This window comes from Pelophylax lessonae, assembly GCF_965119305.1.
Source record: "Pelophylax lessonae genome assembly, chromosome: 4".
NCBI classification, from domain to species: domain Eukaryota; kingdom Metazoa; phylum Chordata; class Amphibia; order Anura; family Ranidae; genus Pelophylax; species Pelophylax lessonae.
This window is the reverse complement of record NC_138771.1, coordinates 201590970-201617472: the sequence shown is the minus strand read 5'-3', so window position 1 is coordinate 201617472 and position 26503 is coordinate 201590970. Positions and strand designations below refer to the sequence as shown.

The window sequence follows — 26503 nt, the reverse complement described above, 5'->3', positions numbered from 1 at the left end:
AGTAAAGCATGACTGTTATACTCACTGTGGAACCCAAGGGATCAATCCTCTGCATTATGTAAAAGGGCTGTTTGATCCTGCCTTCCCAGATCCTCAACTTCCTCCACTGTCCCCAAGCCACCTTCTGATAAGATGGAGCCTTCAGAGTCACTCTACACATGCTCAGTTTGGTGTGTATTGCTAGTTTTTTTTTTCTTGGAGAGGTTGCATGTGATCAACACAGGGCCAATCAGCACTGTCCAGACAGAAGGTCAGGGGTCCTGTAGCCCCATAAGATATTCAGAGTAGAATGAAAACTCCTCCTACAAGCATTGACCAGACATGTATAGAAGTCACGAGATTTCTATATACTATACTGCTAATGAGAAAAGGTATTTATCCGTTTATATTTACTAAAATAATTGCATTTCCATGTTCTGTGTACTGTGTGAGACCAGATATAGTGAATGCAGGGTCCCGAGTTTAGTAACACTTTATTGAGGATAGCACTAAAACATTGCCTGCCTCACCATTCTTTGGATAGACAGGAGGACAACAAGTTGGAATGGCAGAGATATAAAGCAGAAACCTTTGTTGTTGTATATGATTAAAGGATTCAAACTATTAGGTAATTTGCTATTGTTAAATGTCAGTTTATACCCATTATTGTAATGTGCACCTTATATGCAATAAAGTAAAGGGACTAATAGAACGCAGCTCACTGAGGAAGACAGCCCAATTGTAAGAAAGTGAAAGACGGCTTCAGTCTAACTCCTCATAGGTCATGCCCTCAGATGTGTTTCGTCCCACACACTGGGCTTAGTCCTAGAGGTTTTTGATTTGGCACTTAGAGCAGCACTAAAAGTATTTTAAGTATGGTCACATAAAGGTAAAGAGGGTTACATGTTAGAATTCCTGATGATTACCTACATATCGGTGGCTAGAGGATTGCAATTGTTACTGTTCTGAAGTCAGTCCCCTGCCACCTAATAGTTCAGATTGACTCCTGGGCAGGATGAAAGCTATAGCTGGATGCTGCAGAGGTAGGGAGCATATGTCACTGGAGAGTTGTACCTGAACCTGATACCTAAGATAAACAAATGAGCTGCCAATGCAGATCTCCTTCTGAAAATACTAGTAATCTGTCTCAGGCTACAATAACTTCTAGCATGCAAAAGGTAAAGTCAGAACAAAGTCTGTGCTGCTGATTTGCATACCCCTATAAAAGGTTAGTGATGCAAACTGTGGTGAGGCCACTGAATAGTAAAATAGCATTTTTAGAAGGAGAGGTCAACAATGATAGCCTACGTATTCCCCTAGTACAGGTTTCCTTTAAAAAGCAGTCTTTGTTGTGTGGCTGTAGCACTGACATCCCACATGCTTGCTGACAGCATCCTCAGCAAGAATCACTAAAGCCACCCATAGACGGTCCTTAGGAACCAGCTGAATTTCAATCCATTTATGGGCAGGCTGGTTGAACTGAAGTCGATCTATCGTCCAACTTCAGTACAAATAGCCTGTCTTTTTATTTGTTCGATCAATGCCAGTGGCTATAGCCACCAGCAGTGATCATTGTATTCTGATGCCTGGGAAAGTAACATGTCCAAATCCTTGGTATCTTTATTGAATCATTAAAATTACATCACAAGTATGACAGGAGCATTGAAATGTGACACGTTTTGTGCTAAATTCAGCATTTACTCAAACATCATATGATGGCTGGGAAACCTCCCGCTGTCAGAATACAATAGCAGAGCGGATGGGATTCCCCCATCAACATTGATTGTGTTGATGGAGGAATCAGGCAATTTTCTTTCTTTTAACCCATGGTTTCTGCAGTTAAAGAATGCAAGGGGAGCAGGGAACAACTGTAGGGACACAAAACACCCCAAATAAGAATTGCAGGATAAACATAACAAGTCTTAATAATGCTTCTCCCCCTCCTAACACCTATGCTGACTAATATCTGTAAGAAAGAAGTACAGTAAAACCTTGGTTTGAGAGTAACTTGGTTTGAGAGCGCTTTGCAAGACAAGCTAATTTTTTTAATAAATTTTGACTTGATATACAAGTGATGTCTTGATATACAAGTAGCGTCATGTATAAAAAAGAAAAGAGGAGCCTCTAAAGTGTAGCAATATGGTTACATTTAATGAAGGTTCAATATTTAGCAACTCACATGGTTGATAATTAAAACAGGCACATCTAAGTATGCAGGCATCTGGGGGAAAGCTGTCCACATAGATCTTCTGCACAGCCATCTTCATCATCCCTTCCACGCTGCACTCCACGAGTGATTTAAAGCCTCACTTTCAGATCACTCTACTGCAGGCTATTCTTCCCGGTCACGATTGCAGACTGACAGTGGTGAGAGCCGGTGGTTCAGAAGATGGTCTATGTGGACAGCTTTACCCCGCATACCTGCATACTTAGGTGTGCCTATTTTAATCATCAACCATGTGAGTTGCTAAATGTTGAACCTTCATTAAATGTAACCATATTGCTACACTTAGAGGCGCCTCTGATCTCTCTTATATGCTGTAGCTCTACTAGATTTTGCTTCTAATCCCCTTGGGAAGGCTGCATATTGTGGATGGACATTTTATGGTTACACAACCTATCACATTGCTATAATCTTTGTATATAGACTATAAACCGAAGGATTTGTGGAACAAATCATCTGAGTTTCTATTATTTCTTATGGGGAAATTTGCTTTGATATAAGAGTGCTTTGGATTACAAGCATGTTTCCAGAACGAATTATGCTCGCAATCCAAGGTTTTACTGTATACTTACCTATTTTGAGCCTGCTCTGATGATCTGGTTCCCCTGTGTTTTTCAGTAATTTTTGCAGGAGACAGGAGAGAGCACTGACAACAGATAGGCTATAGGGGCCTATTGGTAATGTCACCATTCCAGGTTTTACCAACTGTTGTCGAGTGCTGCTCCCTCTCCCCGATGACTGACACAGGGGATAACGTAACCAAACTGGAGTTGGCAAAAATAGGTAAGTATATACAGTACATCTTTCTAACATAGGTTAGTCAACATAGCTAATAGGATGGGGGGGGGGGGGCATTTTTAAGACTAGACTAGTAAACGTTAGCCTGGAATTCTACTAATTCACTGCATAGACATTTACAGCCAAATTTTAATCTATGATTTAAATAAATCTATTAACTTATAAGTGTATATACATTTTAGTCACTGAAATGTTGATCAGATTGCTACATTTACAGGATATTATAGTCAAGTAGTGTGCACCTATACTCACAGATTCCTTAATGGATCCTTCAATGATGTACTATAATATTTAGAGCTTAGCGACCCCCACACCAATTACCTCCTGAGCAGGAAGTTCTCCCCTTCTCACTCCCACCACTATCACACTCCAGTAACAGCTACAGTTAAAGGGGCCATATAAGCCACAGTACATCATTTTTACTAAAGAAAAAATGTTTTTCACAACATACATAAGGCTTATAAAAGAGAGAGCTTATTAAAGAAAAAGCCAAACACCAATGTACAGTTTCTTCACTTTCAGATCATATTGCAATTGCATTGATCAGTTATCTCTCTAATGAAAGCCAGACATGCAATTTTGCACTGAATTTTTTTACTACATTTGATTTTTTTATCATATTTGGGAGAATTTTCTTTAATGATGACAATTATGTTTTAAGTTACTATAATATTCCAACAGTTTTAATGCATTTTCTAAAAATTAATGAACCTGAGAGAAATAGGAAGGGGGCATTGCTGGTCTTCTCCTAAAAAAAAAAACGTATTCCAAGAAAGGGACTCAGAACTTATTAAAGTGATTGGATCAGCATGACTGTAAGATTTTGTTCACACGGTGTTCAGCTTGTATAAGTGCAGTATGTACAGCAACATTTTACAAAGCATTTGTAGAATTCTGGCAAGCTTTGCTGAAGTCTGTAAATCATCATTCAGCAGCAGCTTTGTGAAAAGTAAACCCAGATCTTAAAAGTGTGAGTGCTGACTGTCACCTTAAACAAGCTGCTTGCAGGCTGCAGTAGGCTTCAGCACTACTTGAAATTGTTGAAAGCCTGCTGAAAGCTTGTTTAAAGTAACAGCAGAGCTGTGTTTAACATTCTAAAACTGAAACTGCAGTTTTTTTTCTTTTTAAGGCAGAACTTAAAAAATATTGTTAACAGTCAGCTTTATGTCTCTTCTGTATTAAAGGATCTTAACCCCCCCCCCCCGTCCACACTGTACACTAAGCTGCACATGCAGCAAACATTCAGTTTTTGCACCTGTCAAGGTAAATTAACTCCCACAAATGTGCAGTGATGTCACCTAGGGGCAGCCAATCAAACTAGCTGAAGATTGGCACTGTGAAAAAAGCTTGACAAAGATGTCAGCAGCCAGTGAGAGAGCATCCAAGTGGATTCACTCCTTGTTTTCCAGCTGCTTGAAACATGGCAACTTCAGCTTTATGGATTTTGATCATTGTTGAGATTGCTCTTTCAATGTAATATGTTGGGAACTCTAGATATGGTTGGATTGACATTCCAGGATACTACAGGGTTGCAGTGGAGGTAAGTATAGTTCAGTTTTAAAGGCTTCATCAAGGAGTTTGCTGAACACACTGCCCTCATGCAACCTAAAGCCTGTGTGAACAAAGCCTAAAGGCCCGTACACACGATAAGAAAATCTAAAGGGAAATTTTGTCCGACGACCGTTCTGCCGATTTTCGGATTGTTAGTATGGTGCTTTCGACAGCCGACTCTGACTTTTCGGCTGACAAAATCCTGATGTGCAGGCTATAAAATTTTTGTTGTCTGTAATACAACGTCCGATTTTCATCTCATTAGTACAGATTTCGACTGAAAAAAATCTTAAGAGCAAGACTAGGCATGCTCAGAGACGAAAGAACACATACAAAGCAATCCAACACATGACATCACTTCTGAAGTAGAATTCTGTCGTACGGGAAAATTTGTATGAAAAAAACCTCTTCACTTTCCACATCAGACTAGCATGCCACAAAAAACGGACGACAGATCTTTCGATAATCTGATAGTGTGTACGGGGCTTTAGGCAATAGAGAGGATAGCAAGCCTACACATGTTTTCAGTACAGGCTTCCTTTTAACCTTTTAAAAATGGTTTAATTTTTATAGATGTGACTAGGATAGTAAAATGACTGGATTATTGAAAAACCCTGGAGAAAACCAGATAAAAGAAACCACAGGGGATGACTGTGGACTGAACTGTGCTCTTCCACAGGAGGTGTGTGTGTTAATTATAATCAATTAACCATGTATCTCACTGGGAGGAAATTAGGTTTTCAAAAAACACAGTGTGAATAAATTGTCATGCACAAAAAAACAACGATGGCATATAAAAACGAAAAATCGGACATAGCCCAAAGTAAAGGAGTCTGGGGGAAAGTGTGCCCCCCCCAAAAAAAATAATAATAATAAAATGAGTGGGTAATTAGAAAAAGAATAAAATCAGAGTGTAGAGTACATAAAAAGGAATAAAAAACAGTCCTCTGGAAACTCAACACCGAGAGTGCTGATGCTGATAGGCTGCGTAGGAGAACACTGCTATCTATGTAGAACAAGACAAAAGAAAAAAAAAAAAAAAAAAGAGAGCGCACATCTCATAGGGCAGTACTGCGTGAAAGATTTAATAATGAAAAACAATAAAATATTACACTCACAAACAATAAGAGAGGGGGTGTGGTGGGAGCAAGATGCTAGAGCTGAGGTAAAGTCCGTGCAAAGGATGTCTGACTCCTCGCCTTGGCCACAGGCTGGGGAGAAGCGATGGCTGCTGCTGGAGATACCAACACTGCAGTACAGATACAGTAGCTCACAAAAATGAGTACACCCCTCAAATGTTTGTAAATATTTTATTATATCTTTTCATGTGACAACATTGAAGGAATTACACTTTGCTACAATGTAAAGTAGTGAGTGTACAGCTTGTATAACAGTGTAAATTTGCTGTCCCTTCAAAATAACTCAATACACCAGTCAATAATTTCTAAACTGCTGGCAACAAAAGTGAGTACACCCCTAAGTGAAAATGTCCAAATTGGGCCCAAACTGTCAATATTTTGTGTGGCCACCATTATTTTCCAGCACTGCCTTAACCCTCTTGGGCATTGAATTCATCAGAGCTTCATAGGTTGCCACTGGAGTTCTCTTCCACTCCTCCATGATGACATCACGGAGATGGTGGATGTTAGAGACCTTGCGCTCCTCCACCTTCCGTTTGAAGATGCCCCAAATAAGTTTATTTTGGTCTCATCAGACCACAGTACATGGTTCCAGTAATCCATATCCTTAGTCTGCTTGTCTTCAGCAAACTGTTTGCGGGCTTTCTTGTGCATCATCTTTAGAAGAGGACGACAGCCATGCAGACTAATTTGATGCAGTGTGCGGCGTATGGTCTGACCACTGACAGGCTGACCCCCCCACCCCTTCAACCTCTACAGCAATGCTGGCAGTACTCATACGTCTATTTCCCAAAGTAAACCCCTGGATATGACGGTGAGCCCATGCACTCAACCATGGCTAGGCCTGTTCTGAGTGGAACCTGTCCTGTTAAACCGCTGTATGATCTTGACCACCATGCTGCAGCTCAGTTTCAGGGTCTTGGCAATGTTCTTATAGCCTAGGCCACCTTTATGTAGAGCAACAATTCTTTTTTTCAGATCCTCAGAGAGTTCTTTGCCATTAGGTGCCATGTTGAACTTCCAGTGACCAGTATGAGAGAGTGAGAGCGATAACACCAAATTGAACACACCTGCTCCCCATTCACACCTGAGACCTTGTAACACTAACGAGTCAGTAACCAATGAGAACATGACACTGGGGAGGGAAAATGGCTAATTAGGCCTAATTTGGATATTTCCACTTAGGGATGTACTCACTTTTGTTGTCAGCGGTTTAGACATTAATAGCTGTGTGTTGAGTTATTGTGAGGGAACAGCAAATTTACACTGTTATATAAGCTGTACACTCACTACTTTACATTGTAGCAAAGTGTCAATTCTTCAGTGTTGTCACATGAAAAGATACGTATAATAAAATATTTACAAAAATGTGAGGGGTTTACTCACTTTTGTGAGCTACTGTATATGAAATACAATAAAAACAAATGCACAATTGTGTAAATAAGATATAAAAACAGTAAAATTACTATAACAACCGACTGCAACCCACATTCAAGTGTTTTAAATACGTATCATGATATCATACATATCATGCACATTTTTTTTTTTCACCTGCGCTCATGGCCGGTGCGAGGTTAGGCCCACCTTATTTATAGTGGGTAGTTAGACAGTTTTGACAGGTTGATAAAGAAGCGGAATTGCTTTGAAAATGCGTTCCTGTTACCAGGGGAACATTGCGGTGTTTTACAGGTGATTTTCTGGACGGTTCCTGAACCCTGGTGGCTCCTGTCCTCTTTTCCTGCAGAGTCAGTATCTCCAGCAGCAGCCATCGCTTCTCCCCAGCCTGTGGCCAAGGCGGGGAGTCAGATGTCCCTTGCACAGACTTCACATCAGGTCCAGCATCCTGCTTCCCACCACACCCCCTCTCTTATTGTTTGTGAGTGTAATATTTTATTGGTTTTCATTATTAGGTTTTTCTCACAGTACTGCATGAGATGTGCACTCTCTTTTTTTCTTTTGCCTTGTTCCACATTTATTGAAAAACCAGAATGCTTTGGGTGGGGAACAACTCTAATTATCACCCCTGTGAGTCTGCTGAGAAATGAAAAACAAATGTTAGCTGGCCTTGGGTGCTAAAGTTAGCACACCTGACCAATGTACCAACTACAACACTTTTATAGTAAGAATGATCCAATATTCACTTCAGGAAATAAAAATACAATATACTAGAATGTTATTTTTATGGCTTGCAACATGACATTCCACAATAACATTTTTATAAATTGTGATACTTTATATCCTGTGTCACCTCCATAGTTGGACTTCAAATTAGTTGATAAAATGTATACGACACATTTTCTATTCATCCGGGTAATTGCCTTGAATGAATACTGTTATATCCGAAAAGCAGCTTGTACGTTAAAGCATGGATTGTTCCTTTAAAAGCAGCAATTCAAGCGAGCATTCCAAGACAGCAGGTGATTTCAGTATAAATGGGAAACTACCAGAGCTGCATGAAAAGCAGTTCACTTACATTGACTATTGCCTCCTTTGTCTGAGCCATGTCAGAGATAACTCCATCTGTAATAATCAGCAGAATAAAGTACTGGGAGCCATCCTTTACAGAGGCCGCATATCTACAAGAAAAAAAAAAGAACAATTACTCTAAATATAAGCTTTGGAAAACAGCTACAAACAATCCTGAATGCATTTGAGACCTGCCATTAATATGTCTGCATGAAGACTGTAAGAAGGCTTTAGTACAAGTCAGATATAACGGGTTTATTTTAACCATTAACTAGGTTCCACTGGCCATTTCTGAGAGAACAATGTCCCCATTAGATGCTGCATATCTTGGAGGGGTTGTGTACATGGTAAAAAATTTGATCTACAACCAAAGACCCAAAGGTACAACATGAGGGAATGCATAGAAAATCAAAAAGTCAATGTTAGCTGCAGGTGCATCTGATAGATATAGATTCCACACTATAGGTAGGATTTACATGCAGTGTTCATTGAATTTTGAACATCACTATGATAGAAGAAACTGTAAAGGTCATGAAAGCAGTTTATTACCTACTAACACTGGGAAAAATTATATGAAAGGGAAAGAGAAAACTATTATTGAATCAAGATTAGACTTAAGTCCTATACTCCACAAGCCTGCTGGGAGTGGTTCCATCTACTACCTCTGTGGCTGGATAGAAATTGGGAAAATCAAGCATTTTAATTTTCATGTTTTAAGAAACCCCCCTGCTCTAATACTACTAAATGGAAGGCTATTTGGTACTTTAATCTCCTTACTTTTGAGATTTTTTATTTAGCAAAGAAAGTGCAACATACAGCAGCCCACAACAACCATTCAGAATAAATCCATATTTGTTAGGAAAAAAAACGTATTTTCTACAAAGGATTCTGAACCTTGCATTGCCTTAAGACAAACAGGCTTTCTCGTCTCAAAATTCTATAGACCCCACAGTTCCCAAATACTGCGATGAGGACTGCCAAAAAGCCTGACACGGCAGTATGCAGTTTGGTATAAATGGCTCTGTAATATTAGGATACATTTGAACTATGTGCCAGTAGTTCTGGATGTGCATCTGGTTGAAGGGATATAACATAATGATTTGCATGGGTCTGTCCACTGTTCTGAAAAAAAAACCTTCTTTTGGGATATGTGGTGGAATGAGACCTGTGAATACCTTCTTTATTACCCAATTATTGTACCCAGATAACTGCAGCGCTAGATCTCCTTCCTAACTATCTTAACTTAACTAACTTAAAGTAAATTTAAACTATATACACTGATTGAGACTGTGGACCAATTTCTTGGAAAAGCACTATTGCCTTTTGTAATTTGTGGAGACTGCACTACGTAAATTAAGTAGGAAATTAACTTAGTATTTAAGTAAAATATTATAGTTTTTATTTTATTTTATTAAAGACTATAATCCTTCCACTTTATAAAACTCTGGTCCGACCGCATCTGGAGTATTCTGTCCAGTTCTGGTCGCCAGTCCTCAGGAGGGATGTGTTGGAGCTGGAGAGAGTCCAGAGAAGGGCAACTAAAGTGATTAGGGGATTGGAGGACCTTAATTATGAAGAGCGTCTGCAATCGCTTGATTTATTCTCCCTGGAGAAGAGACGCCTGAGGGGGGACATGATAGCAATTTATAAATATCTCAATGGGGATCTCAGCTTAGAAAAAAAGCTGTTAAGTCGAAGAGATTGCATGAGGACTCGAGGGCATACAATGCGATTAGAGGAGAAGCATTTTAACCTCAGGCAACGTGGGGGGTTCTTTACTGTTAGGGCTACAAGACTGTGGAATTCTCTACCACAAGAGGTGGTTTCTGCGGGTAGTATGGTGTCTTTCAAAAGACTCTTAGACGTACATCTCAAGGATCAGAACATTCAGGGCTATGAGAGATGATTACAGCCACACACACCTACACAGGTTGAACTGGATGGACTATTGTCTTTATTCAACCTCACCTACTATGTAACTAATAGGGAACATATATTCATCAATAGACCATACAAGGGAAATTGTGCAGACAGAAAAAAATATGCTTGAACCATCCTAATGAACACATGTACTATATAGCTGACTAACTAATATATTTGTATTCATTGGTTGTGGGCTCAAATTTATACCAGTTCAGATCATTTTATTCAGGTTACTGATATAAATCACTCTATGGCTATACTATAAACCCAACCATTATCCTTGCACTAATCTCCTACCTGTTCACAAACTAGCAATTTCAGTCTGGCCAGTTGCCAAAAAACATCTGCTTTCTCTGTTATAATTATAAAGATGTATTTGTGGAAAAAATCCATACTTATATCTTTATAACTTGCTGAATAATCATAATAGGAAGCTGGGGATTACTAAACTAACTCATTTATACATGAATAATATGAAGCTTGCAGTTAAATGGAAACTGCCATTTATCTAGGACAATATTTTTTTAGATGCACTATATGCCAAAATTATGTGGGCATCCTCCAAATTATTTAGTTCATGTATACACAGTGAAGTGCACTGCTACTGTGAAAGCATACAATTGTGCCATTCCAAGATTGTGACAGTTTGTGGAAGGTTCTTTTCACTTCCAGCAGGACTCTGACCCTTTAGCCATGTTTATAAAAACACGGTTTGATGAAGGAACTTGAGTGGTCTCAACCTACTAAGCACCCTTGTAAAGAAATAAAACACTGACTTGGAGCCAGGACTTATTGTACAACAGCAACACCTGACTCCATAAATGCTTTTTTTTAGGCTAAATGGGCACAAATTCTCACAGCCACACTCTAAAATCTTGTGGAAATCCCTTCCAAAAGAGTGGTGTCTGTCACAGCTGCAAAGGTGGGTGGTGGGTGACAAATTCAGGCAAAATTTATAGACCTCCTCTTGCAGCAGTAGCAAAATGGACAACACCTCTATACATTCATTGCATGACCAACACCTGTCTGATGTACTGTCCTTTATTAGAAGCATTACATAAGGGGGCGCATGCGCGGCGCGATGCTGGACGGAAGCTAGGCATTTAGCTCCGCCGGAGGGGACAGGGAGAGACGGCTTCCACAGGGCTTTTTAATCCCAATTTTGATCCGCAAACACCTTGCACCCCCGTAGGAGACAGTCGTGCATGCCGTCGACCGGGAAGAGACAGCGAGGCCGCCCTCCTAAGCATTCCCTGACCACGTACCTGATCCGGGCCAAGGAAACATCTAAGATGACCCAAGATGGCGCCGCACCATCTCCCGCGCCGGAGCCGGATCCTACCTCTCCATCACCCACGCCAGCCACATCGGTGACCCACACGACTAATCATGAGGCTAATCGTGAGTACTCTCCATCGGTCACAAAGGCCGACTTGGATGCAGGCTTCGCCGCGATTTATGAAAAGTTAGCAGAAAAGTTCCAGACAGCGATAGACAAATCCACAAACACATTAACTGCTGAGATAGCGTCTTTGGGGGGGCGCACCGATCTGCTTGAGGCCAAACATGACGAGCTTGCGATAGCCCACAACGATCTGCGGAAGGATTTTGAACAACTTTCCGATAACTACTCGATCTTACAATCCCAGGTCGAGGACCTAGACAATCGGAATCGCAGAAACAATCTGCGTCTTAGGGGTCTCCCTGAAACCATAACAGATTTAATGCCTGCAGTGCTCAAGTTGTTTGGAGACCTTCTGCCAGATAAACCAGCCTCAGCATTTACATGCGATAGAATCCACAGAGCTCTTCGGCCAAAACCTCCCCCGGATAAGCCACCAAGGGACGTTGTCATGTGCCTTAAGGATTTTCTGACAAAGGAAGACATCCTTCGAGCCTCTAGGAATACTCCTAACATAATCTATGAGGGCACAAGGATCCAGATATACCCGGACATTTCCCAAGCTACCTTGGATAAAAGACGCAGAATGAAAGAAGTCACGTCTGTCCTGCAGGCTGCCAGGATCCGTTACAGATGGGGGTTCCCATTTAAGTTATCAGTCCCACATAATGGCACGACCTATGTGGTCTTTAATCTTGCAGAGGGAAAGGAGCTTCTTATTAAACTGGGCCTCATCACGGCGGAGCCTGTGTCACACCAGCTTACTACTCCCAGGCCCTCACCTATCTGGTCTACTCCAGCCTCCAGAAGAGACAATCGCCGAAGTCGCAACCCTTTTAGAGATCCGTCTACCTGACCTAACCCCGTTGGAACAATTTAGTTCTGCTTGTCTTCTGATTTTTGAACGATCATAGAACTAGTTCTACTCCTGTTTTGGAAGATAGGGGAGGAAGGGAATTTTTTTTTTTTTTTCTCCTTTTTTCTTCCTTGGCTTCCCAGAAGAGTTCGCCTGCTGGTGGGCTCCTTTTTGCTCAAGCTCGGCTTCTGTTTTCTTGTTGGTTGTGCCCTATACGGATTTTGCACTAATGAGGCGTTTGGCTGACCTGCCCTACCTTCCTTTAAAAAATTTTTTTTTTTTTTTTTTTAATTTTGCTAAAGAGATGCCCCATATTGAGATTTTAGAAAGGTCTGGTTTGCTATATGCTGTGGGCAAAGGCCTTCTCTGGTTGTATGGTACGATATATATTATGCTTGTATTGTATCTCTCTCTCTCCCCTTTCGCTGGTTTGTCCCCACAAATCTGCCTGTGTCGACCCCCACTCCGACCCCACCCGTTCGCGCAATGCGTTCTGTGCGGATGGACGGTCTGGCTGTGGATCTCCATGGGCAGGAATTGGACGGTACAGTCCAAAGTTACTTGATTTTATGGATGGGTATATTTTTTCTTACCCATCCCCCAATCTTATTTTGTGAATATGTGTCACTTGTTCTTTCATATGTTTTTTATTTCGTTATGCTGTTAATTCTGATTTGCACTAAAAAAGGAAAGTCTAATGATTTGATCAATATGTTTACTCATGCGAGGTGGCTCCGCACAGTGTGGTCCTCCTTGTTTGGGAGGTCTCCTGTGCGGGGTGTCAAAGCTTTAAACCTTCCACCAAGTACAGGTATATTATTACATTTCGATGAATCTTCAGTTGGTAAGAGATATTTGTTCAGGTTTTCTTTGTCACGACATGCTAGCCTGATTAATGCACTAGGCGATTTCTCAGGTATTTATCATGGGTCTTAAGGTGATATCACACAACGTGCAGGGTTTTAATTCTCCTAATAAGAGGCACAAGGCATTCAGTCATTACAAACGGTTGGGAGCAGATATTATTCTCCTGCAGGAGACACACTTTGCTGAATCCAATAGCCCGAAATATTTCCATAAAACGTTTCAACAGTTCAGATGCTCTACTTATAGCAACAAAACCAGGGGGGTCGCCATCTTTGTTCGCAACAGTATAATGTTTGACGTCACCTCCTCTTTTTGCGACCCAGAGAGTAGATTCCTTATTTTGAAAGGTAATCTGAATGGGAAAAAAATCACCATAGCCTCAATTTATGCCCCAAACAACTCCCCTTCGGCCTTTTTCAAGTCATTTTTAGATACCCTAGCGAAATTCGAATCTCCACACATGATAGTTGGGGGAGATTTTAATTTAGTGGCACACCCATCATTGGACAGGAGCAAAATTTTACCATCCTCCAAAACATTCCCTAAATTTCTGACACGCTCGCTGAGTGACCTACAGTTAGTGGACGCATGGAGGGCGCACAATGTGGGTATCAAATCATACACTTTTTACTCGCACCCTCATGACAGCTCAGCAAGGCTTGATTACATTTTTTGTACTCCTGTTATTCTGGCAAGTTCTTCTAATGCTCAAATCCACCCATGCCCCTGGTCTGATCACCAAATAGTCTCCTTTGAAACAAGGTGTATTGGCCTTGTGGACTCTACTTATAATTGGAGATTAAACGATTCTTTGCTGAATGACCCCACTTTTGTTACCCAGATATCCACCTCCTTGGAAGAATATTTTTCCCTGAATGAGAATGGTGAGACTCCGATCTCCACTATTTGGACTGCCCATAAGGCGGTGATGAGAGGAAGAATCATTGCCCTGGCCTCGGCTCGTAACAAAGCTAGATTAGCGGACATTACACAACTGACAAAGGACCTAGACCGCTTGTACCTGCATTTCAATCAATCCCCTTCCCAAGCTCTAAGAGATCAAATTGATTCCAAAAGACAAGCTTTAAACATGATCCTAACCAATGATACAGAGAAATCTCTTAGATGGTCTAAGGCTAGATTCATTTTACATAGCAATTCTCCCTCATCCATGTTTGCCAGGAAACTGGCCCAGAACGTTAGGTCTACTCATGTTTACAAACTAAGGAGATCAGACGGCAAAGTAGTTTCTCATCCCAAACAGGTACTTGATGTATTTACTAAATTTTACAAGAACCTTCTATCCAATCCTTCTTCATTCCCAACAAATAAATTTGAACCCTGGATCAACAAACTAGACCTCCCAGCCCTCTCTCAGACAGACAGAGATAGGATTGATGCCCCTTGTTCAGAGGAGGAGATATCACATATCATCAAATCCCTTAAATCCTCTACAGCCCCAGGTCCGGATGGTTTTTCAGCCACTTATTATAAAACCTTCGCCCAATATCTTACCCCCAGGCTGACCAATCTTTTTAATGATGTCCTTCAGGGTGGTAGCTTTCCAAGTGAGATGCTTCTAGCAAACATGTCCCTTATCCCAAAACCAGAAAAGGATCATACACTGCCACAGAACTTCCGACCCATATCGGTCATGAACAATGATCTCAAACTGTTTGGTAGACTCCTGGCCAATCGGCTGGCGGAACACATGACTAAATTGATAGCTCCTGACCAAACCGGTTTCATACCGGGAAGGCAACTGACGGTTAACATAAGACTCACGGCCAACATTATACAAGATGCGAACCGTAATAAATCACCGACCTGCATGGTCAGCTTAGATATTCACAAAGCTTTTGATAATGTCAGCTGGGAATATATGGAACACCTTATGCCAAAATATGGATTGGGAGAAAATTTTATTAATGGTTTCAGGGCTTTGTATGATTCTCCCCAAACAAGAATCCGCATCCCGGGATGTAATTCTGACTTTTTCTCTATTAGCAGAGGCACGAGACAGGGGTGCCCCCTCTCCCCCCTTCTGTTTGCTCTTGCCATTGAGCCCTTGGCGTGTGCAATTAGAGGGAATCAAAAAATTAAAGGTTATAATATGGTAAATAAGGAGTATAAACTTAGTTTGTATGCGGATGATGTCCTATTATATCTGTCAGACCCACATGTCTCCCTGCCACATGTTCTAATTGAATTAGCTGAATTTCAAACTTTCTCTGGTTTGGGCGTCAATATTTCTAAATGCTCTCTGATGCCACTGCATATGCCTCCTTGGATGCAGACATCCATCAGAGAGAGTTTTTCTTTCTCGTGGTGTTCTGGATCCTTTAGATACTTGGGCGTATTAATTACCCCCTATTTTGAATCCCTATACATTACTAACATTCCCCCTATGTTTAAAAAACTGGGAGCTCTGCTTCAATTTTGGTCCTCTCATCACATCTCGCTGCTGGGCAGAGTGGCGGCGGTGAAGATGGTGATCATCCCGAAAATTCTTTTTCTCTTTAGAGCACTCCCAGTTTTGGTACCTAAATCACACATAATGAGATTTCAGAGGGAACTGTCTAGGTTTGTGTGGAATGGTAAAAAGCCTAGGCTTAGTAAACAAGTTTCTCATGCATCACAAGAACTGGGGGGGTTGGGTCTTCCTGACCTGTGGTCCTATTACTTGGCAACTAAGTATATACAGATTGCGCATTGGCACTACGATGGGAGTGATATACCCTGGCTTTCATTTGAGAGGTCTTCTGTTGCACCATACTCTTTGCAGGCTTGCCTCTGGTCAACACCCAACATTCTCAAAAAACTCCTTCAATCTAATAAACTCGTGCATAATCTCCTTCAATTGTGGCATAAATATAAAAATGCATGCTCCATGCTCTCACAAATTTCTCCATTGGCAACCTTTATGTCAGAAGTTGACTCACAGTCTTTCTCCTTGGACAGAGACCTTCTTAGACCATGGCTGCGGAAAGGCCTGGTCTCCCTGAGGGCTCTTTCTACGGGGAATGTATTTAACTCTTTTGATCAAATCCTAGCGATACATAAACTACCGGAATCCGAACGCGCCCACTATGAGATCATTAGAGATTTCTTCAACTCAAAACACTCCTTAACTTTATCCCCTCCCTTCACCCCCTTTGAAAATATGTGTTGCTCTTTCCCTAGAGGTAAGGGCCTAATTTCCTTGTTATATATACATATCAATAATTCCTTTATGCCGGAGAAGCACAAGTATATGCTTAAATGGGAGGAGCAATTGAATACCTCCTTTTCCATTTTGGACTGGAGGTGTATGATAAAAAATATGAGAGCAGGAACCAGATCTTCTACAAGCAGAGACTCTCCAATTAAGTTGATTACCAGGTGGTATCTTACTCCCTCTCTGCTACATTCTTATTACGATTCGGTCTCTCCTAGGTGTTTCAGAGGGTGTTCCGAGGAAGGCACTCTTATGCATATATTTTGGGGGTGTAATCATCTCCAGCCTATCTGGAGAAACGTGAGTCGACTGTTATCAATCATTGCAGATTCAGTCATTCCCCTCACACCAAGCATGTGCATTTTGTATACTAACATCAGGGGAGTCCCCTCCCAAAAGTCCAAGTTATTCTACACCCTGTTGTCTTCCGTTCAATGGATGGTGGCTTCCAACTGGAGGTCCGATCTGATCTCCTGGTTGTCTCCAGAATGGAAAACATCAAAATGTCAGAAAAGGTACTACATTCAATTCAGGGAAGTATGTCGGTTTTCCATGCTAAATGGGATGTTTGGGATAAATTTGCCTGTTAGCAGTTTCCATTTTTTCTTTTCATTTCTAACACTCTGGTTGTTTACACTGTGTACGGAGATAATCTAATATACTTGACATGTCTTTTTTAAACTACATGGCTGCTTAATGTTATGTATTCTTTGTATAATCTACGCAAATTTGTTTTTGTATGCTGTTATTGTGCTACATTGATCTCTATACGGTTGTATTGATCTTCTTATTGTTCAAATATGACTTTCCAATAAAAATATTTTGTAAACAAAAAAAAGAAGCATTACATAAATCTAAAGTGACCCAACTCTATGTTATGCATCAGTCTTACCTAACCCTATTAAACATGAAATCCCAACATTCAACACCTCAAATATAATCCTCATTGCCACATTACATCTTTATATTGAGTTTGGAATCATATACTATTCTATCTCTCTAAAGACCTGATATACAGAATTAGTTGGACTTTTGACTGGGCTTTATTGTGCCCATTCATGTCTCTGAATTAGAATTAGAATTTGTTTGACTATGAGCTGGGCAACAGGTTAACTTTAGTGCCGGCCTCCCGAGCAGCACATATTTTCCTTATTTTTGCTTTACAGTAGTTCCATTCAATCTCTGGAACTGAGAAAAGGAAGTACTTTGCAAGTTCAGAGTCTAGTCAGAACTAACACAGGACATAAAACTAAGAGGGGTATATGCTAATGCCAGGAGCCTAGCTAATAAAATGGATGAGTTGGAAATATTGGTACATGAGGAGGACATAGACCTTGTGGGAATAACAGAGACTTGGTTCGACCCCTCACATGACTGGCTGGCCAATATCCAAGGGTATTCGGTGTACCGGAAGGACAGGGAAGGAAAAAGAGGGGGAGGGGTATGTCTCTATGTCAAGAACAATATAAAGGTGATAGAAAGGAGTGACATTACGGATGGGATGAGCATGGATTTAGAATCTGTGTGGGTTGAACTCCATAGGGAAGGAGAAAAGGGGAAAGTAATTGTGGGGGTTTGCTATAGGCCACCTAACCAAGGGGAGGAGGTAGAGCTGGAATTCTTAGCACTAATGAGTAAAGTGGCAAAATTGGGATCAGTCGTCATATTGGGGGACTTCAATTATCCCGACATTGACTGGGACGAGGGGACTGCACACTCACAGAAGGCCCGCCTATTCACGGAAACCTTACTGGATAATTACATGTCACAGTTGGTGGATTCTCCGACTAGAAAAAATGCAGTCCTGGATCTATTGATCACTAATGACCCAGACCTAATCTCGCAGGTAGGAGTCCAGGACAATCTGGGCTCTAGCGATCACAGGATGATCACATTTAGTATAAATAACAATATAACAAGGCAAGTGGGGAACATAAGAACCCTAAACTTCAGAAGGGCAAACTTTCCAAAATTGTACTCATTGATGGAAAGGGTAAACTGGGACCAAACCATGGGATCCCTGACCACAGAGGAAAAATGGGAATGCTTTAGGAACATATTAGGCAAAGGCATCTTGCAGTGCATTCCTATGGGAAATAAATTTAGAAGAGACAAAGCCAAACCTGGCTGGCTAAACCGTAGCGTCAAAAAACTTATTAGGGGAAAAAAATTGGCCTTCAAGAAGTATAAATCAGAGGGCACAGTATCGGCTTTCGAGCAATACAAGGAGGCAAATAAGAAAAGTAAACAAGAAATCAAGATGGCTAAAATCAACTTTGAGAGACAAATAGCGGAGGATAGTAAAAAAAACCCAACGAAATTCTTTAAATATATCAACAGCAAAAAAACTAGGGCAGAGCATATTGCACACATAATTAACAATGATGGGAGGATGGTTACAGAGGACACTGAAAAAGCAACCGTGCTGAATGCTTTTTTCTCGTCAGTCTTTACACAGGAAACGGAGGGGTACACTGACCATGACTGTTTGGTTAGTAGTAATACACAGGACTTGCCACTATGGCTAACAGAGGGTGAAATCAGGGAAAGGCTGGATAAACTCAACACAAACAAATCACCAGGCCCGGATGGCGTACATCCGAGAGTACTCAAGGAACTCAGTAAGGTTATATCCAGACTACTGTTCCTGATCTTTGCTGACAGTATTAGGACAGGAGATGTACCAGGGGATTGGAAGAAAGCTAACGTGATTCCGATATTCAAAAAGGGCCAGAGGCATATCCCGGGAAATTATAGGCCTGTCATTTTGACATCAATAGTATGTAAACTTCTGGAGGGGATGATAAGGGACTATATAGTAGAGTTTGCTAAAGACAACAACATCATCAGCAGTAATCAGCACGGGTTTACAAATGGGCGTTCTTGTCAAACCAATCTATTAACATTTTACGAGGAGGTGAGCTGTGAGCTAGATAGGGGGAGACCAGTGGATGTGGTGTACTTGGATTTCGCTAAGGCGTTTGATACAGTTCCCCACAAGCGCTTAATTTATAAAATAAGATCTGCAGGTATCGACAGCAGGGTTTGCTCTTGGATACGGAATTGGCTTAAAGGGCGTGTCCAAAGAGTGGTAATAAACAGCGCATACTCAGACTGGTGTGACGTAGTAAGCGGGGTGCCCCAGGGCTCAGTCCTGGGACCAACCTTGTTCAATTTATTCATAAACAACATTGAGGTCGGGATCAGTAGTTCGATATCAGTTTTTGCAGATGACACAAAATTGGCCAGAGCAATAACTGCACAGCATGAAGCAGATATCCTACAGAATGACCTGGACAAAATTACAGAGTGGGCAACGACATGGCAAATGAGGTTTAACGTGGAGAAGTGTAAGGTTTTGCACTTGGGGACTAAAAACATAAAAGCATAATACACGTTAGGAGGGGAACCCTTGGGGGAATCAAAAATGGAGAAGGATCTGGGAGTCTTGGTTGATGATAGATTAGGCAACAGCATGCAATGTCAAGCGGCAGCTGCCAAAGCCAGCAGAATATTGGCATGCATAAAGAAAGGGATGTATTCCAGAGATAAGACTATAATCCTTCCACTTTATAAAACTCTGGTCCGACCGCATCTGGAGTATTCTGTCCAGTTCTGGTCGCCAGTCCTCAGGAGGGATGTGTTGGAGCTGGAGAGAGTCCAGAGAAGGGCAACTAAACTAATTAGGGGATTGGAGGACCTTGACTATGAAGAGCGTCTACAATCGCTCGATTTATTCTCCCTGGAGAAGAGACGTCTGAGGGGGGACATGATAGCAATTTATAAATATCTTAATGGGGATCCCAGCTTAGAAAAAAAGCTGTTCATTCGAAGGGATTGCATGAGGACTCAAGGGCATACAATGCGATTAGAGGAGAAGCGTTTTAACCTCAGGCAACGTGGGGGGTTCTTTACTGTTAGGGCTACAAGATTGTGGAATTGTCTACCACAAGAGGTGGTTTCTGCGGGTAGTATGGTGGCTTTCAAAAGACTCTTAGACTTACATCTCAAGGATCAGAACATTCAGGGGTATGTGAGATGATTACAGCCACACACACCTACACAGGTTGAACTGGATGGACTATTGTCTTTATTCAACCTCACCTACTATGTAACTATGTAATATAGGGTGGTCTCCTCGAAAACATGTGAGCCAATCAATAAGCTCAAGTTCTGCCACACGAGAGGAAGGAAAGTGAGCCACATGCTCCTTTATACCTTGTTTTACTTTCTGTGGTCCTGGCAGCTGAATGCAGCAGTAGAGGAGGGGTGAAGAAAGCTGAATATGTGCTTCTGGGGAGGGGGGTAATAAAGCAAAGCACAGGTTTACTTGAAAAGTCATTAATACTATTGTTGCCAAATCATGAAAAATGTAGAAAAAAAAAAGATTGCATTTATCCGGACCTAAATTTTTTTTTGCCAACTGAAATGCACAAATCTAAATCTTTACACACAACACAGAATCAGTTTTCTGTTGTAATTCCAAGCACATATCGCTATTCCCTTGTCACTTTTAATATATGAAAACTGTGATGGATGTGTATAAATAAAAATATCAGAGGAGTGTTTCTATAGCAAGGACAAAAACCTGGAGTTCTGTTTTGCCTGCTTCGTCATAGTTGCAACAGCTACATTAATATTTCTTAGCTGTGTTTATGATTAGAGACTATACATACTTGGTAACTTATGAATTGATAAAAATGCTTTGTACAAAAAAACACTAACATCTTTTCCTTACATAACTCCCTCTTTAGATTTGCAGCACTTTTCTGAAATAGCATATTAGACTGTGTTTCTGGTATTTTTAATAAACAAAGGAATTTAAAAAAAATGGATGAAAAATGCATACACATCAAAAGTAAGGAGTATATAAATGAACTTAAGTATCAGTGGTCTTTTTATTCCTGTTTATTGGAAATTGAATAGAAACTGTATTCACAGGTTAAAGTACTACATTTATGTGGGAAATGTTAACACAGCCTTTCATGCATGTGAACCTTTTTAAAAGCATGTGAAGCACCAATAAACAGTCTTTAGTATTAACCAATCTAATCTATTTCAGAAACTGCCAGCCCTCAGAATGATGGAAAAGAAGATATTTGTTTGCACTTTGTTGAATGGGTCCTTGGGGACCTAACAAACTTAAAGAGCTTTTAGGTTTAATAAAATGTAACCTTTTCCCATCATATGGATTCCTGAAAATACCGGCAGTAGGTTAAACCTATTCCAGAGATCAAGAACTCCCAGTGAAATTTTCTACAAAATAGAATTCATGTGCGAACTTATAACTGGAACCCAAGCATAAAATATGGATATATCTGCCGGAATAGAAAGTCAGTTTAATCAAACCCCTAAAGCAGCAATATGCAATGGCCCTTCCACTGTTCACCTATACTACTGACACAGATAAAACAGGGTGCCGTGTCGTGGCTCTGCAGCTTACACATGCGTTTGCAAATGCATGTCAACTAAACCCCTGTTCTTTATTTTTATCGAGACAGGTCTACTTGGTTGATGGCAGACTGGAGGGTGAGTACATAAGACTGGGGGCTGGCTGGCTTCCATGCACCTCTCTTAATCCTTTTCAATTTGTTTTTTCACCTATACTACTGGGTGGGAAGGAGCATTTGACTCATTCCAGTTATCCCCAGTGACAGCACTACTGCCTGACAATTGGCCCAGCACTGTCATATCGGAGGGTAGAGAGTCCTCAGCCTTTTGTAAGCTCAGACAAGTCCACTTGTAGCTTACACAATGTGGCAAGATTTTGAAGAAAAGGTGAGAATATGCTGCTGAAGAATAGACAAGCTAAAAGAGAAGTATGGCCGTTAAAAAAAAAAAACCCAAAAAAACCCATTCATACTCACCTAGATCGCTGCGGCACCAATCCCAGCTGCAGCTGTCCCCCCAAGACCGAGAACTAAACGATTGCCCAGTTCTCGGTCTTCAGCCTGCAGAGAGCTGGTGACTGTCAGTCACCCCTTCTCTGCTCTACTCCTCCAGTGCTCACTGGAGCACTGGGCTGTGGAGGGAGCAGGAACAGCTAGCTCAGTCCCCAGCGGCTTGCTAAGAGGCTGAGTCAGTTGCCAGTCTAGGAATCTGAGTGGGCCCTGCCTGTAAAGTGGGGTTCTTTCCCAAACCTGGACCAGCTGAGTGATGAACAAACTGCACTCCTGTGATCCTTTGGCTATACTTCTTTTTTAAGTGATTCTAATGCTTCACCATGCTTGGGCAATACGTAGGGTTACTGAGCAAATGTTGGCACTATTCACAATACTACAAATGATTATCCCTACTAGTCCTGACTTTACGGAGCCTACAAACATCTTTTTAAACTTGAAAATGTATATATGTTTCCATGTTCAATATGAATGCTTAAATCTGCATTAATAATTAATATGCAATGATTTTATTTTGCTTGGTTGGCTACTGAAGCCTATGTATGTAGTCCCTGGTTTGCTGACATTTGATAATATGTACTGTTTATTTCAAAACCACAAGAGAAAGTGGTGCTTGGCAAATAATGAAAAAAAAACATGAAAAATGGATTGTGCACAAAAAAAAAAAATCCACTCAGCTAAAATATTCCTGTTGCTGAAACAAAGGAATGAGATTCCTAAAAAAATACACAAAAACATATTTCAATATCTGATAACAATGCCTTTTAATTTTAATGCATACAAAAGCTAGTACTGTGCATTAGAGGGGATGTAAGCTTACTCATTTTCAGACATCCATATTCACCTTTGATGTGCTCCTATAATTTGCTGATTAAGTTTTTTTAATTGATTTTTACTACAAATCATTTTTTTAATTTAATCATGTTAGTATGCAAAGATACACAAACTGTGTTGCATTATTTATTGTTAATTATATACACAATAATAACATCCTCCTTAAGAAGTTTTTTACCTTGCTACATGATTAATTACTGGGGCAAAATTTGTTGGACCATACAGTTGTACACTTTTCAGACTTCTGTAATAGGCTTCCATAACACCTTCAATCCCATGGCAGTATGGGTTTTGTGGATTTCCATTCTAGAACACAAAATTACAGAAAACATTTTTAACCAAAATTCAATGCATCTAATAAATAGATTTTATCTGAATGGCAACCCAGCACACTTTGATAGTGGATGTGTATTACAGCATTGGATTGCAGAGTGTTTTGCTTTGCCAAAAATACTGTATGCAAAGTGATAATACACTGAAAATCCAATGGACGTGGGCCCAAACCTTCAACTAGAGCAGATGCTTGGGATGTGCTTATTAGAGTTCCTTGGGTTTCAGGGCCTCCAGTGCTCAATAGGAAAGGTGAATGAAAATGCAGACATGTAGAGGAGCCTTCCAGGAAACACAAATATCAAACTCACATTGACAAATATAATTCAACTTTGATCTAAAGCCAAAACCTTGCTTTTTTTTTTTTTTTTTTGTGGACAAAGTATGGAAGGTTTAACATCCTGATCCATTTTTTGACATCTATGTTCCACTGAGGACACTGCCATTCACTTCCCTGTTCCATGCAGAGAAAATGGAACAAGAGAATAGTGCTACAATGTAAAGAATATCCTTTCTTAGACAATTGTCACTGCACCAAGTGCCCCATTTGGTGACTTCTCTCTTCCTGATCTGGTGGCCGCTCAACATTTTGGATTTTTTTTTTAACTTTAGCCCTAGAGACATTGGTTATTAAGACATATTTACCTAATCTCCTCAATGGGGAAACAGCAATATAAACATGACATGGGATGTTAGCCCTTTCTTACTCCAACCAAAACTACAAAACTAGTTCCTAACCCTGCTTCCTTTAAAGGCTCCACACACACATGCTTTGCTTCATGCAGATAATTTTAATAGGAAGGGTACAGTATATTAGGATTAACCACTTCAATACCGCCTTATAGCCAAAAGACAGCAACAGCATGGCTCTGTTGTTCTGGGAGGGCGTCCATGGACGTTCTCCCAGACCATGCCCTCACGCTCCCTGTGGGGCATGCTCTGTGATTGCGGTGTCCTTCGTACACAGCTTATCAGACTTGTATAAAGTACTCGAAATTTCTACTTGAGTAAAAGTACAAGTGCTCGATCAAAAAGTGACTTGAGTAGAAGTGGAAGTGCTCACAGAAAAAGTTACTTAAGTAGAAGTACTAAAGTATTCAACAAGTATTGCAAGTAGTTTTTTCAAAAAATTTGCTACTTAAGTACTAAAAGTAAAAAGTACCAGTAGTTTTGAAAAAAAATTTCTACTCAAGTACTGAAAGTAGAAGTACAAGTACTGTGTTATGTAGTTATTAAAGAAAGAAGTCAAAAGTTTGAACATCATATTGTTTTTTATTATTTCAAATGATTTATTCAAATGATTAACCTGTGTTTGTTAGTAGTTTCTTGATGCACTTTAAGCGCTGTAGCACCATTTATTTGTTTGTTTCATATTTTCTTTTTATTGGAAAGATTTGGTATAGCAGCTTTTATTATACACAGCCTTTATTTTCGTATGCGCTGATTTACAAATGACATTATACACATTTTTTTGAGCTTTATGCAACCTGCCATCTACTGTTCTGGCAGTGGTAATTTTTTTAAAAGTAACGAGTAACTATGCAGCACAAAAAAAAATACTTGAGTAGAAGTATCGAAATCATCGAAAAAATGTAGTGAAGTAAAAGTAGAAGTAGGAGAAAAAAATTCTACTCTAGGAAAGTACAGATACCGCATTTCGGTACTTAAGTACAGTACTTAAGTAGTTCTACTTCGTTACTATACATCTCTGCAGCTTATCACAGATCGAGGTAAAAGGCCAACCACAGTGGCCTTATACCATGTCCAATCACAGTTGATCACATGTAAACAAACATGCTGGTTATCAGCATTCCTTTCCTTAGCACTGTCACAGCATGAAGAAAGGAGAGCTGGTAACCAACAAGTGTGATGGGATATTTACACAGATAATTAGGGCATTGATCATCATTGCCCTGAATATCAGTGCAGCCCCAACAGTGCCAATCATTGGCCATCAATGCAGCTTATCAGTGCCAATCAATGCCCATTAGTATGGCTTCATTAGTACAGCCTACAAATAGAGGCTGCACTGATGCGCACTGGTGGGCACTGATGAGGCGGCACTGATTAGGCCCTAATCAGTGCCGCCTCATCAGTGCACATCAGTGCAGCTTCTATCTGTGTGAACTCTAGTTTTTATTCATCCATAAAGCATCCCATACTTGAAAAAACAACAAAACAAATATAATTAAAAGAACTTACCAAAGCAAACTCATGACATACTCTTCCATCAGGTGGCAACTTTGCTCCAAATCCTAGTGCAGGAAACATTTTATCACTGTCATAATCCTGAATAATTTCTCCAACTGCTTTTAGTGCCATGCCATATGCGTTCAGCTGATAAGGATTCATGTAATGTAGAGAGGTGGGCTGTGCAGGGTTCCCTGTGTGAAAACACAACTTCATTAGTTTTTGCACTATTTAAATACTGTATAAGCTTTCTGTTGTCAAAGAGTTATTGTGTGAACTAAAAAACCTGCACTCAATACTAATTAAATTCAAAACGTGAGCAAATAAATGCTAAAAAAACAAAGACAGCAGCGCTCACTACTATTTGAATACAAAGATAACACAAAATACTATTAGCCAAAACATGTTGCGTTGTCTCTTTAACAAATGTGTCACCAAAAAAATTACAGAATTACAATACAAACCACTGTTTCTTTAAATAAATATAATAATAACATTTCATTACAAAATACTACTACAAATTTATGGGTAAAAACAGTGATGAATCAAATATACACGAATGGTATAAGCCCTGTTTCACACAGGCGTCAGCTTGTATAGAAGCAACAAGCATTGACAAAACAATTGCAGAGCTTTCAGCAAGCTTTGTTGAAGCTTTTAAAGAACCAATCATCTCCAGTTTGCAAATATTCAACCAGTGGAAGACTGGGGCCCCCTGTGTCCACACTAAAGTCACACCAACACAAATCCTCACCTTCATATTGTAGCTCAGCTGCATGGAGCAGACATTTGAAGAGAGAGAGAGAGTGAGAGAGAGAGAGAGAGGG

At 40.4% G+C, this 26503-nt stretch overlaps 1 protein-coding gene across 2 annotated transcripts in view; it reads right to left on the bottom strand.

Moving 5' to 3' along the window:
• Positions 1-26503, bottom strand: part of CPNE8 (copine 8) — a 386684-nt gene that overhangs the window by 8586 nt on the left and 351595 nt on the right. For both annotated transcript variants that reach the window (XM_082257084.1, XM_082257085.1), the window contains 3 exons: positions 25689-25870; positions 23335-23462; positions 8165-8267 (listed from right to left, as the gene is read on the bottom strand). In XM_082257084.1, the coding sequence (XP_082113210.1) occupies positions 8165-8267; positions 23335-23462; positions 25689-25870 (413 nt within the window). The remainder of the gene's footprint in view (positions 1-8164; positions 8268-23334; positions 23463-25688; positions 25871-26503) is intronic.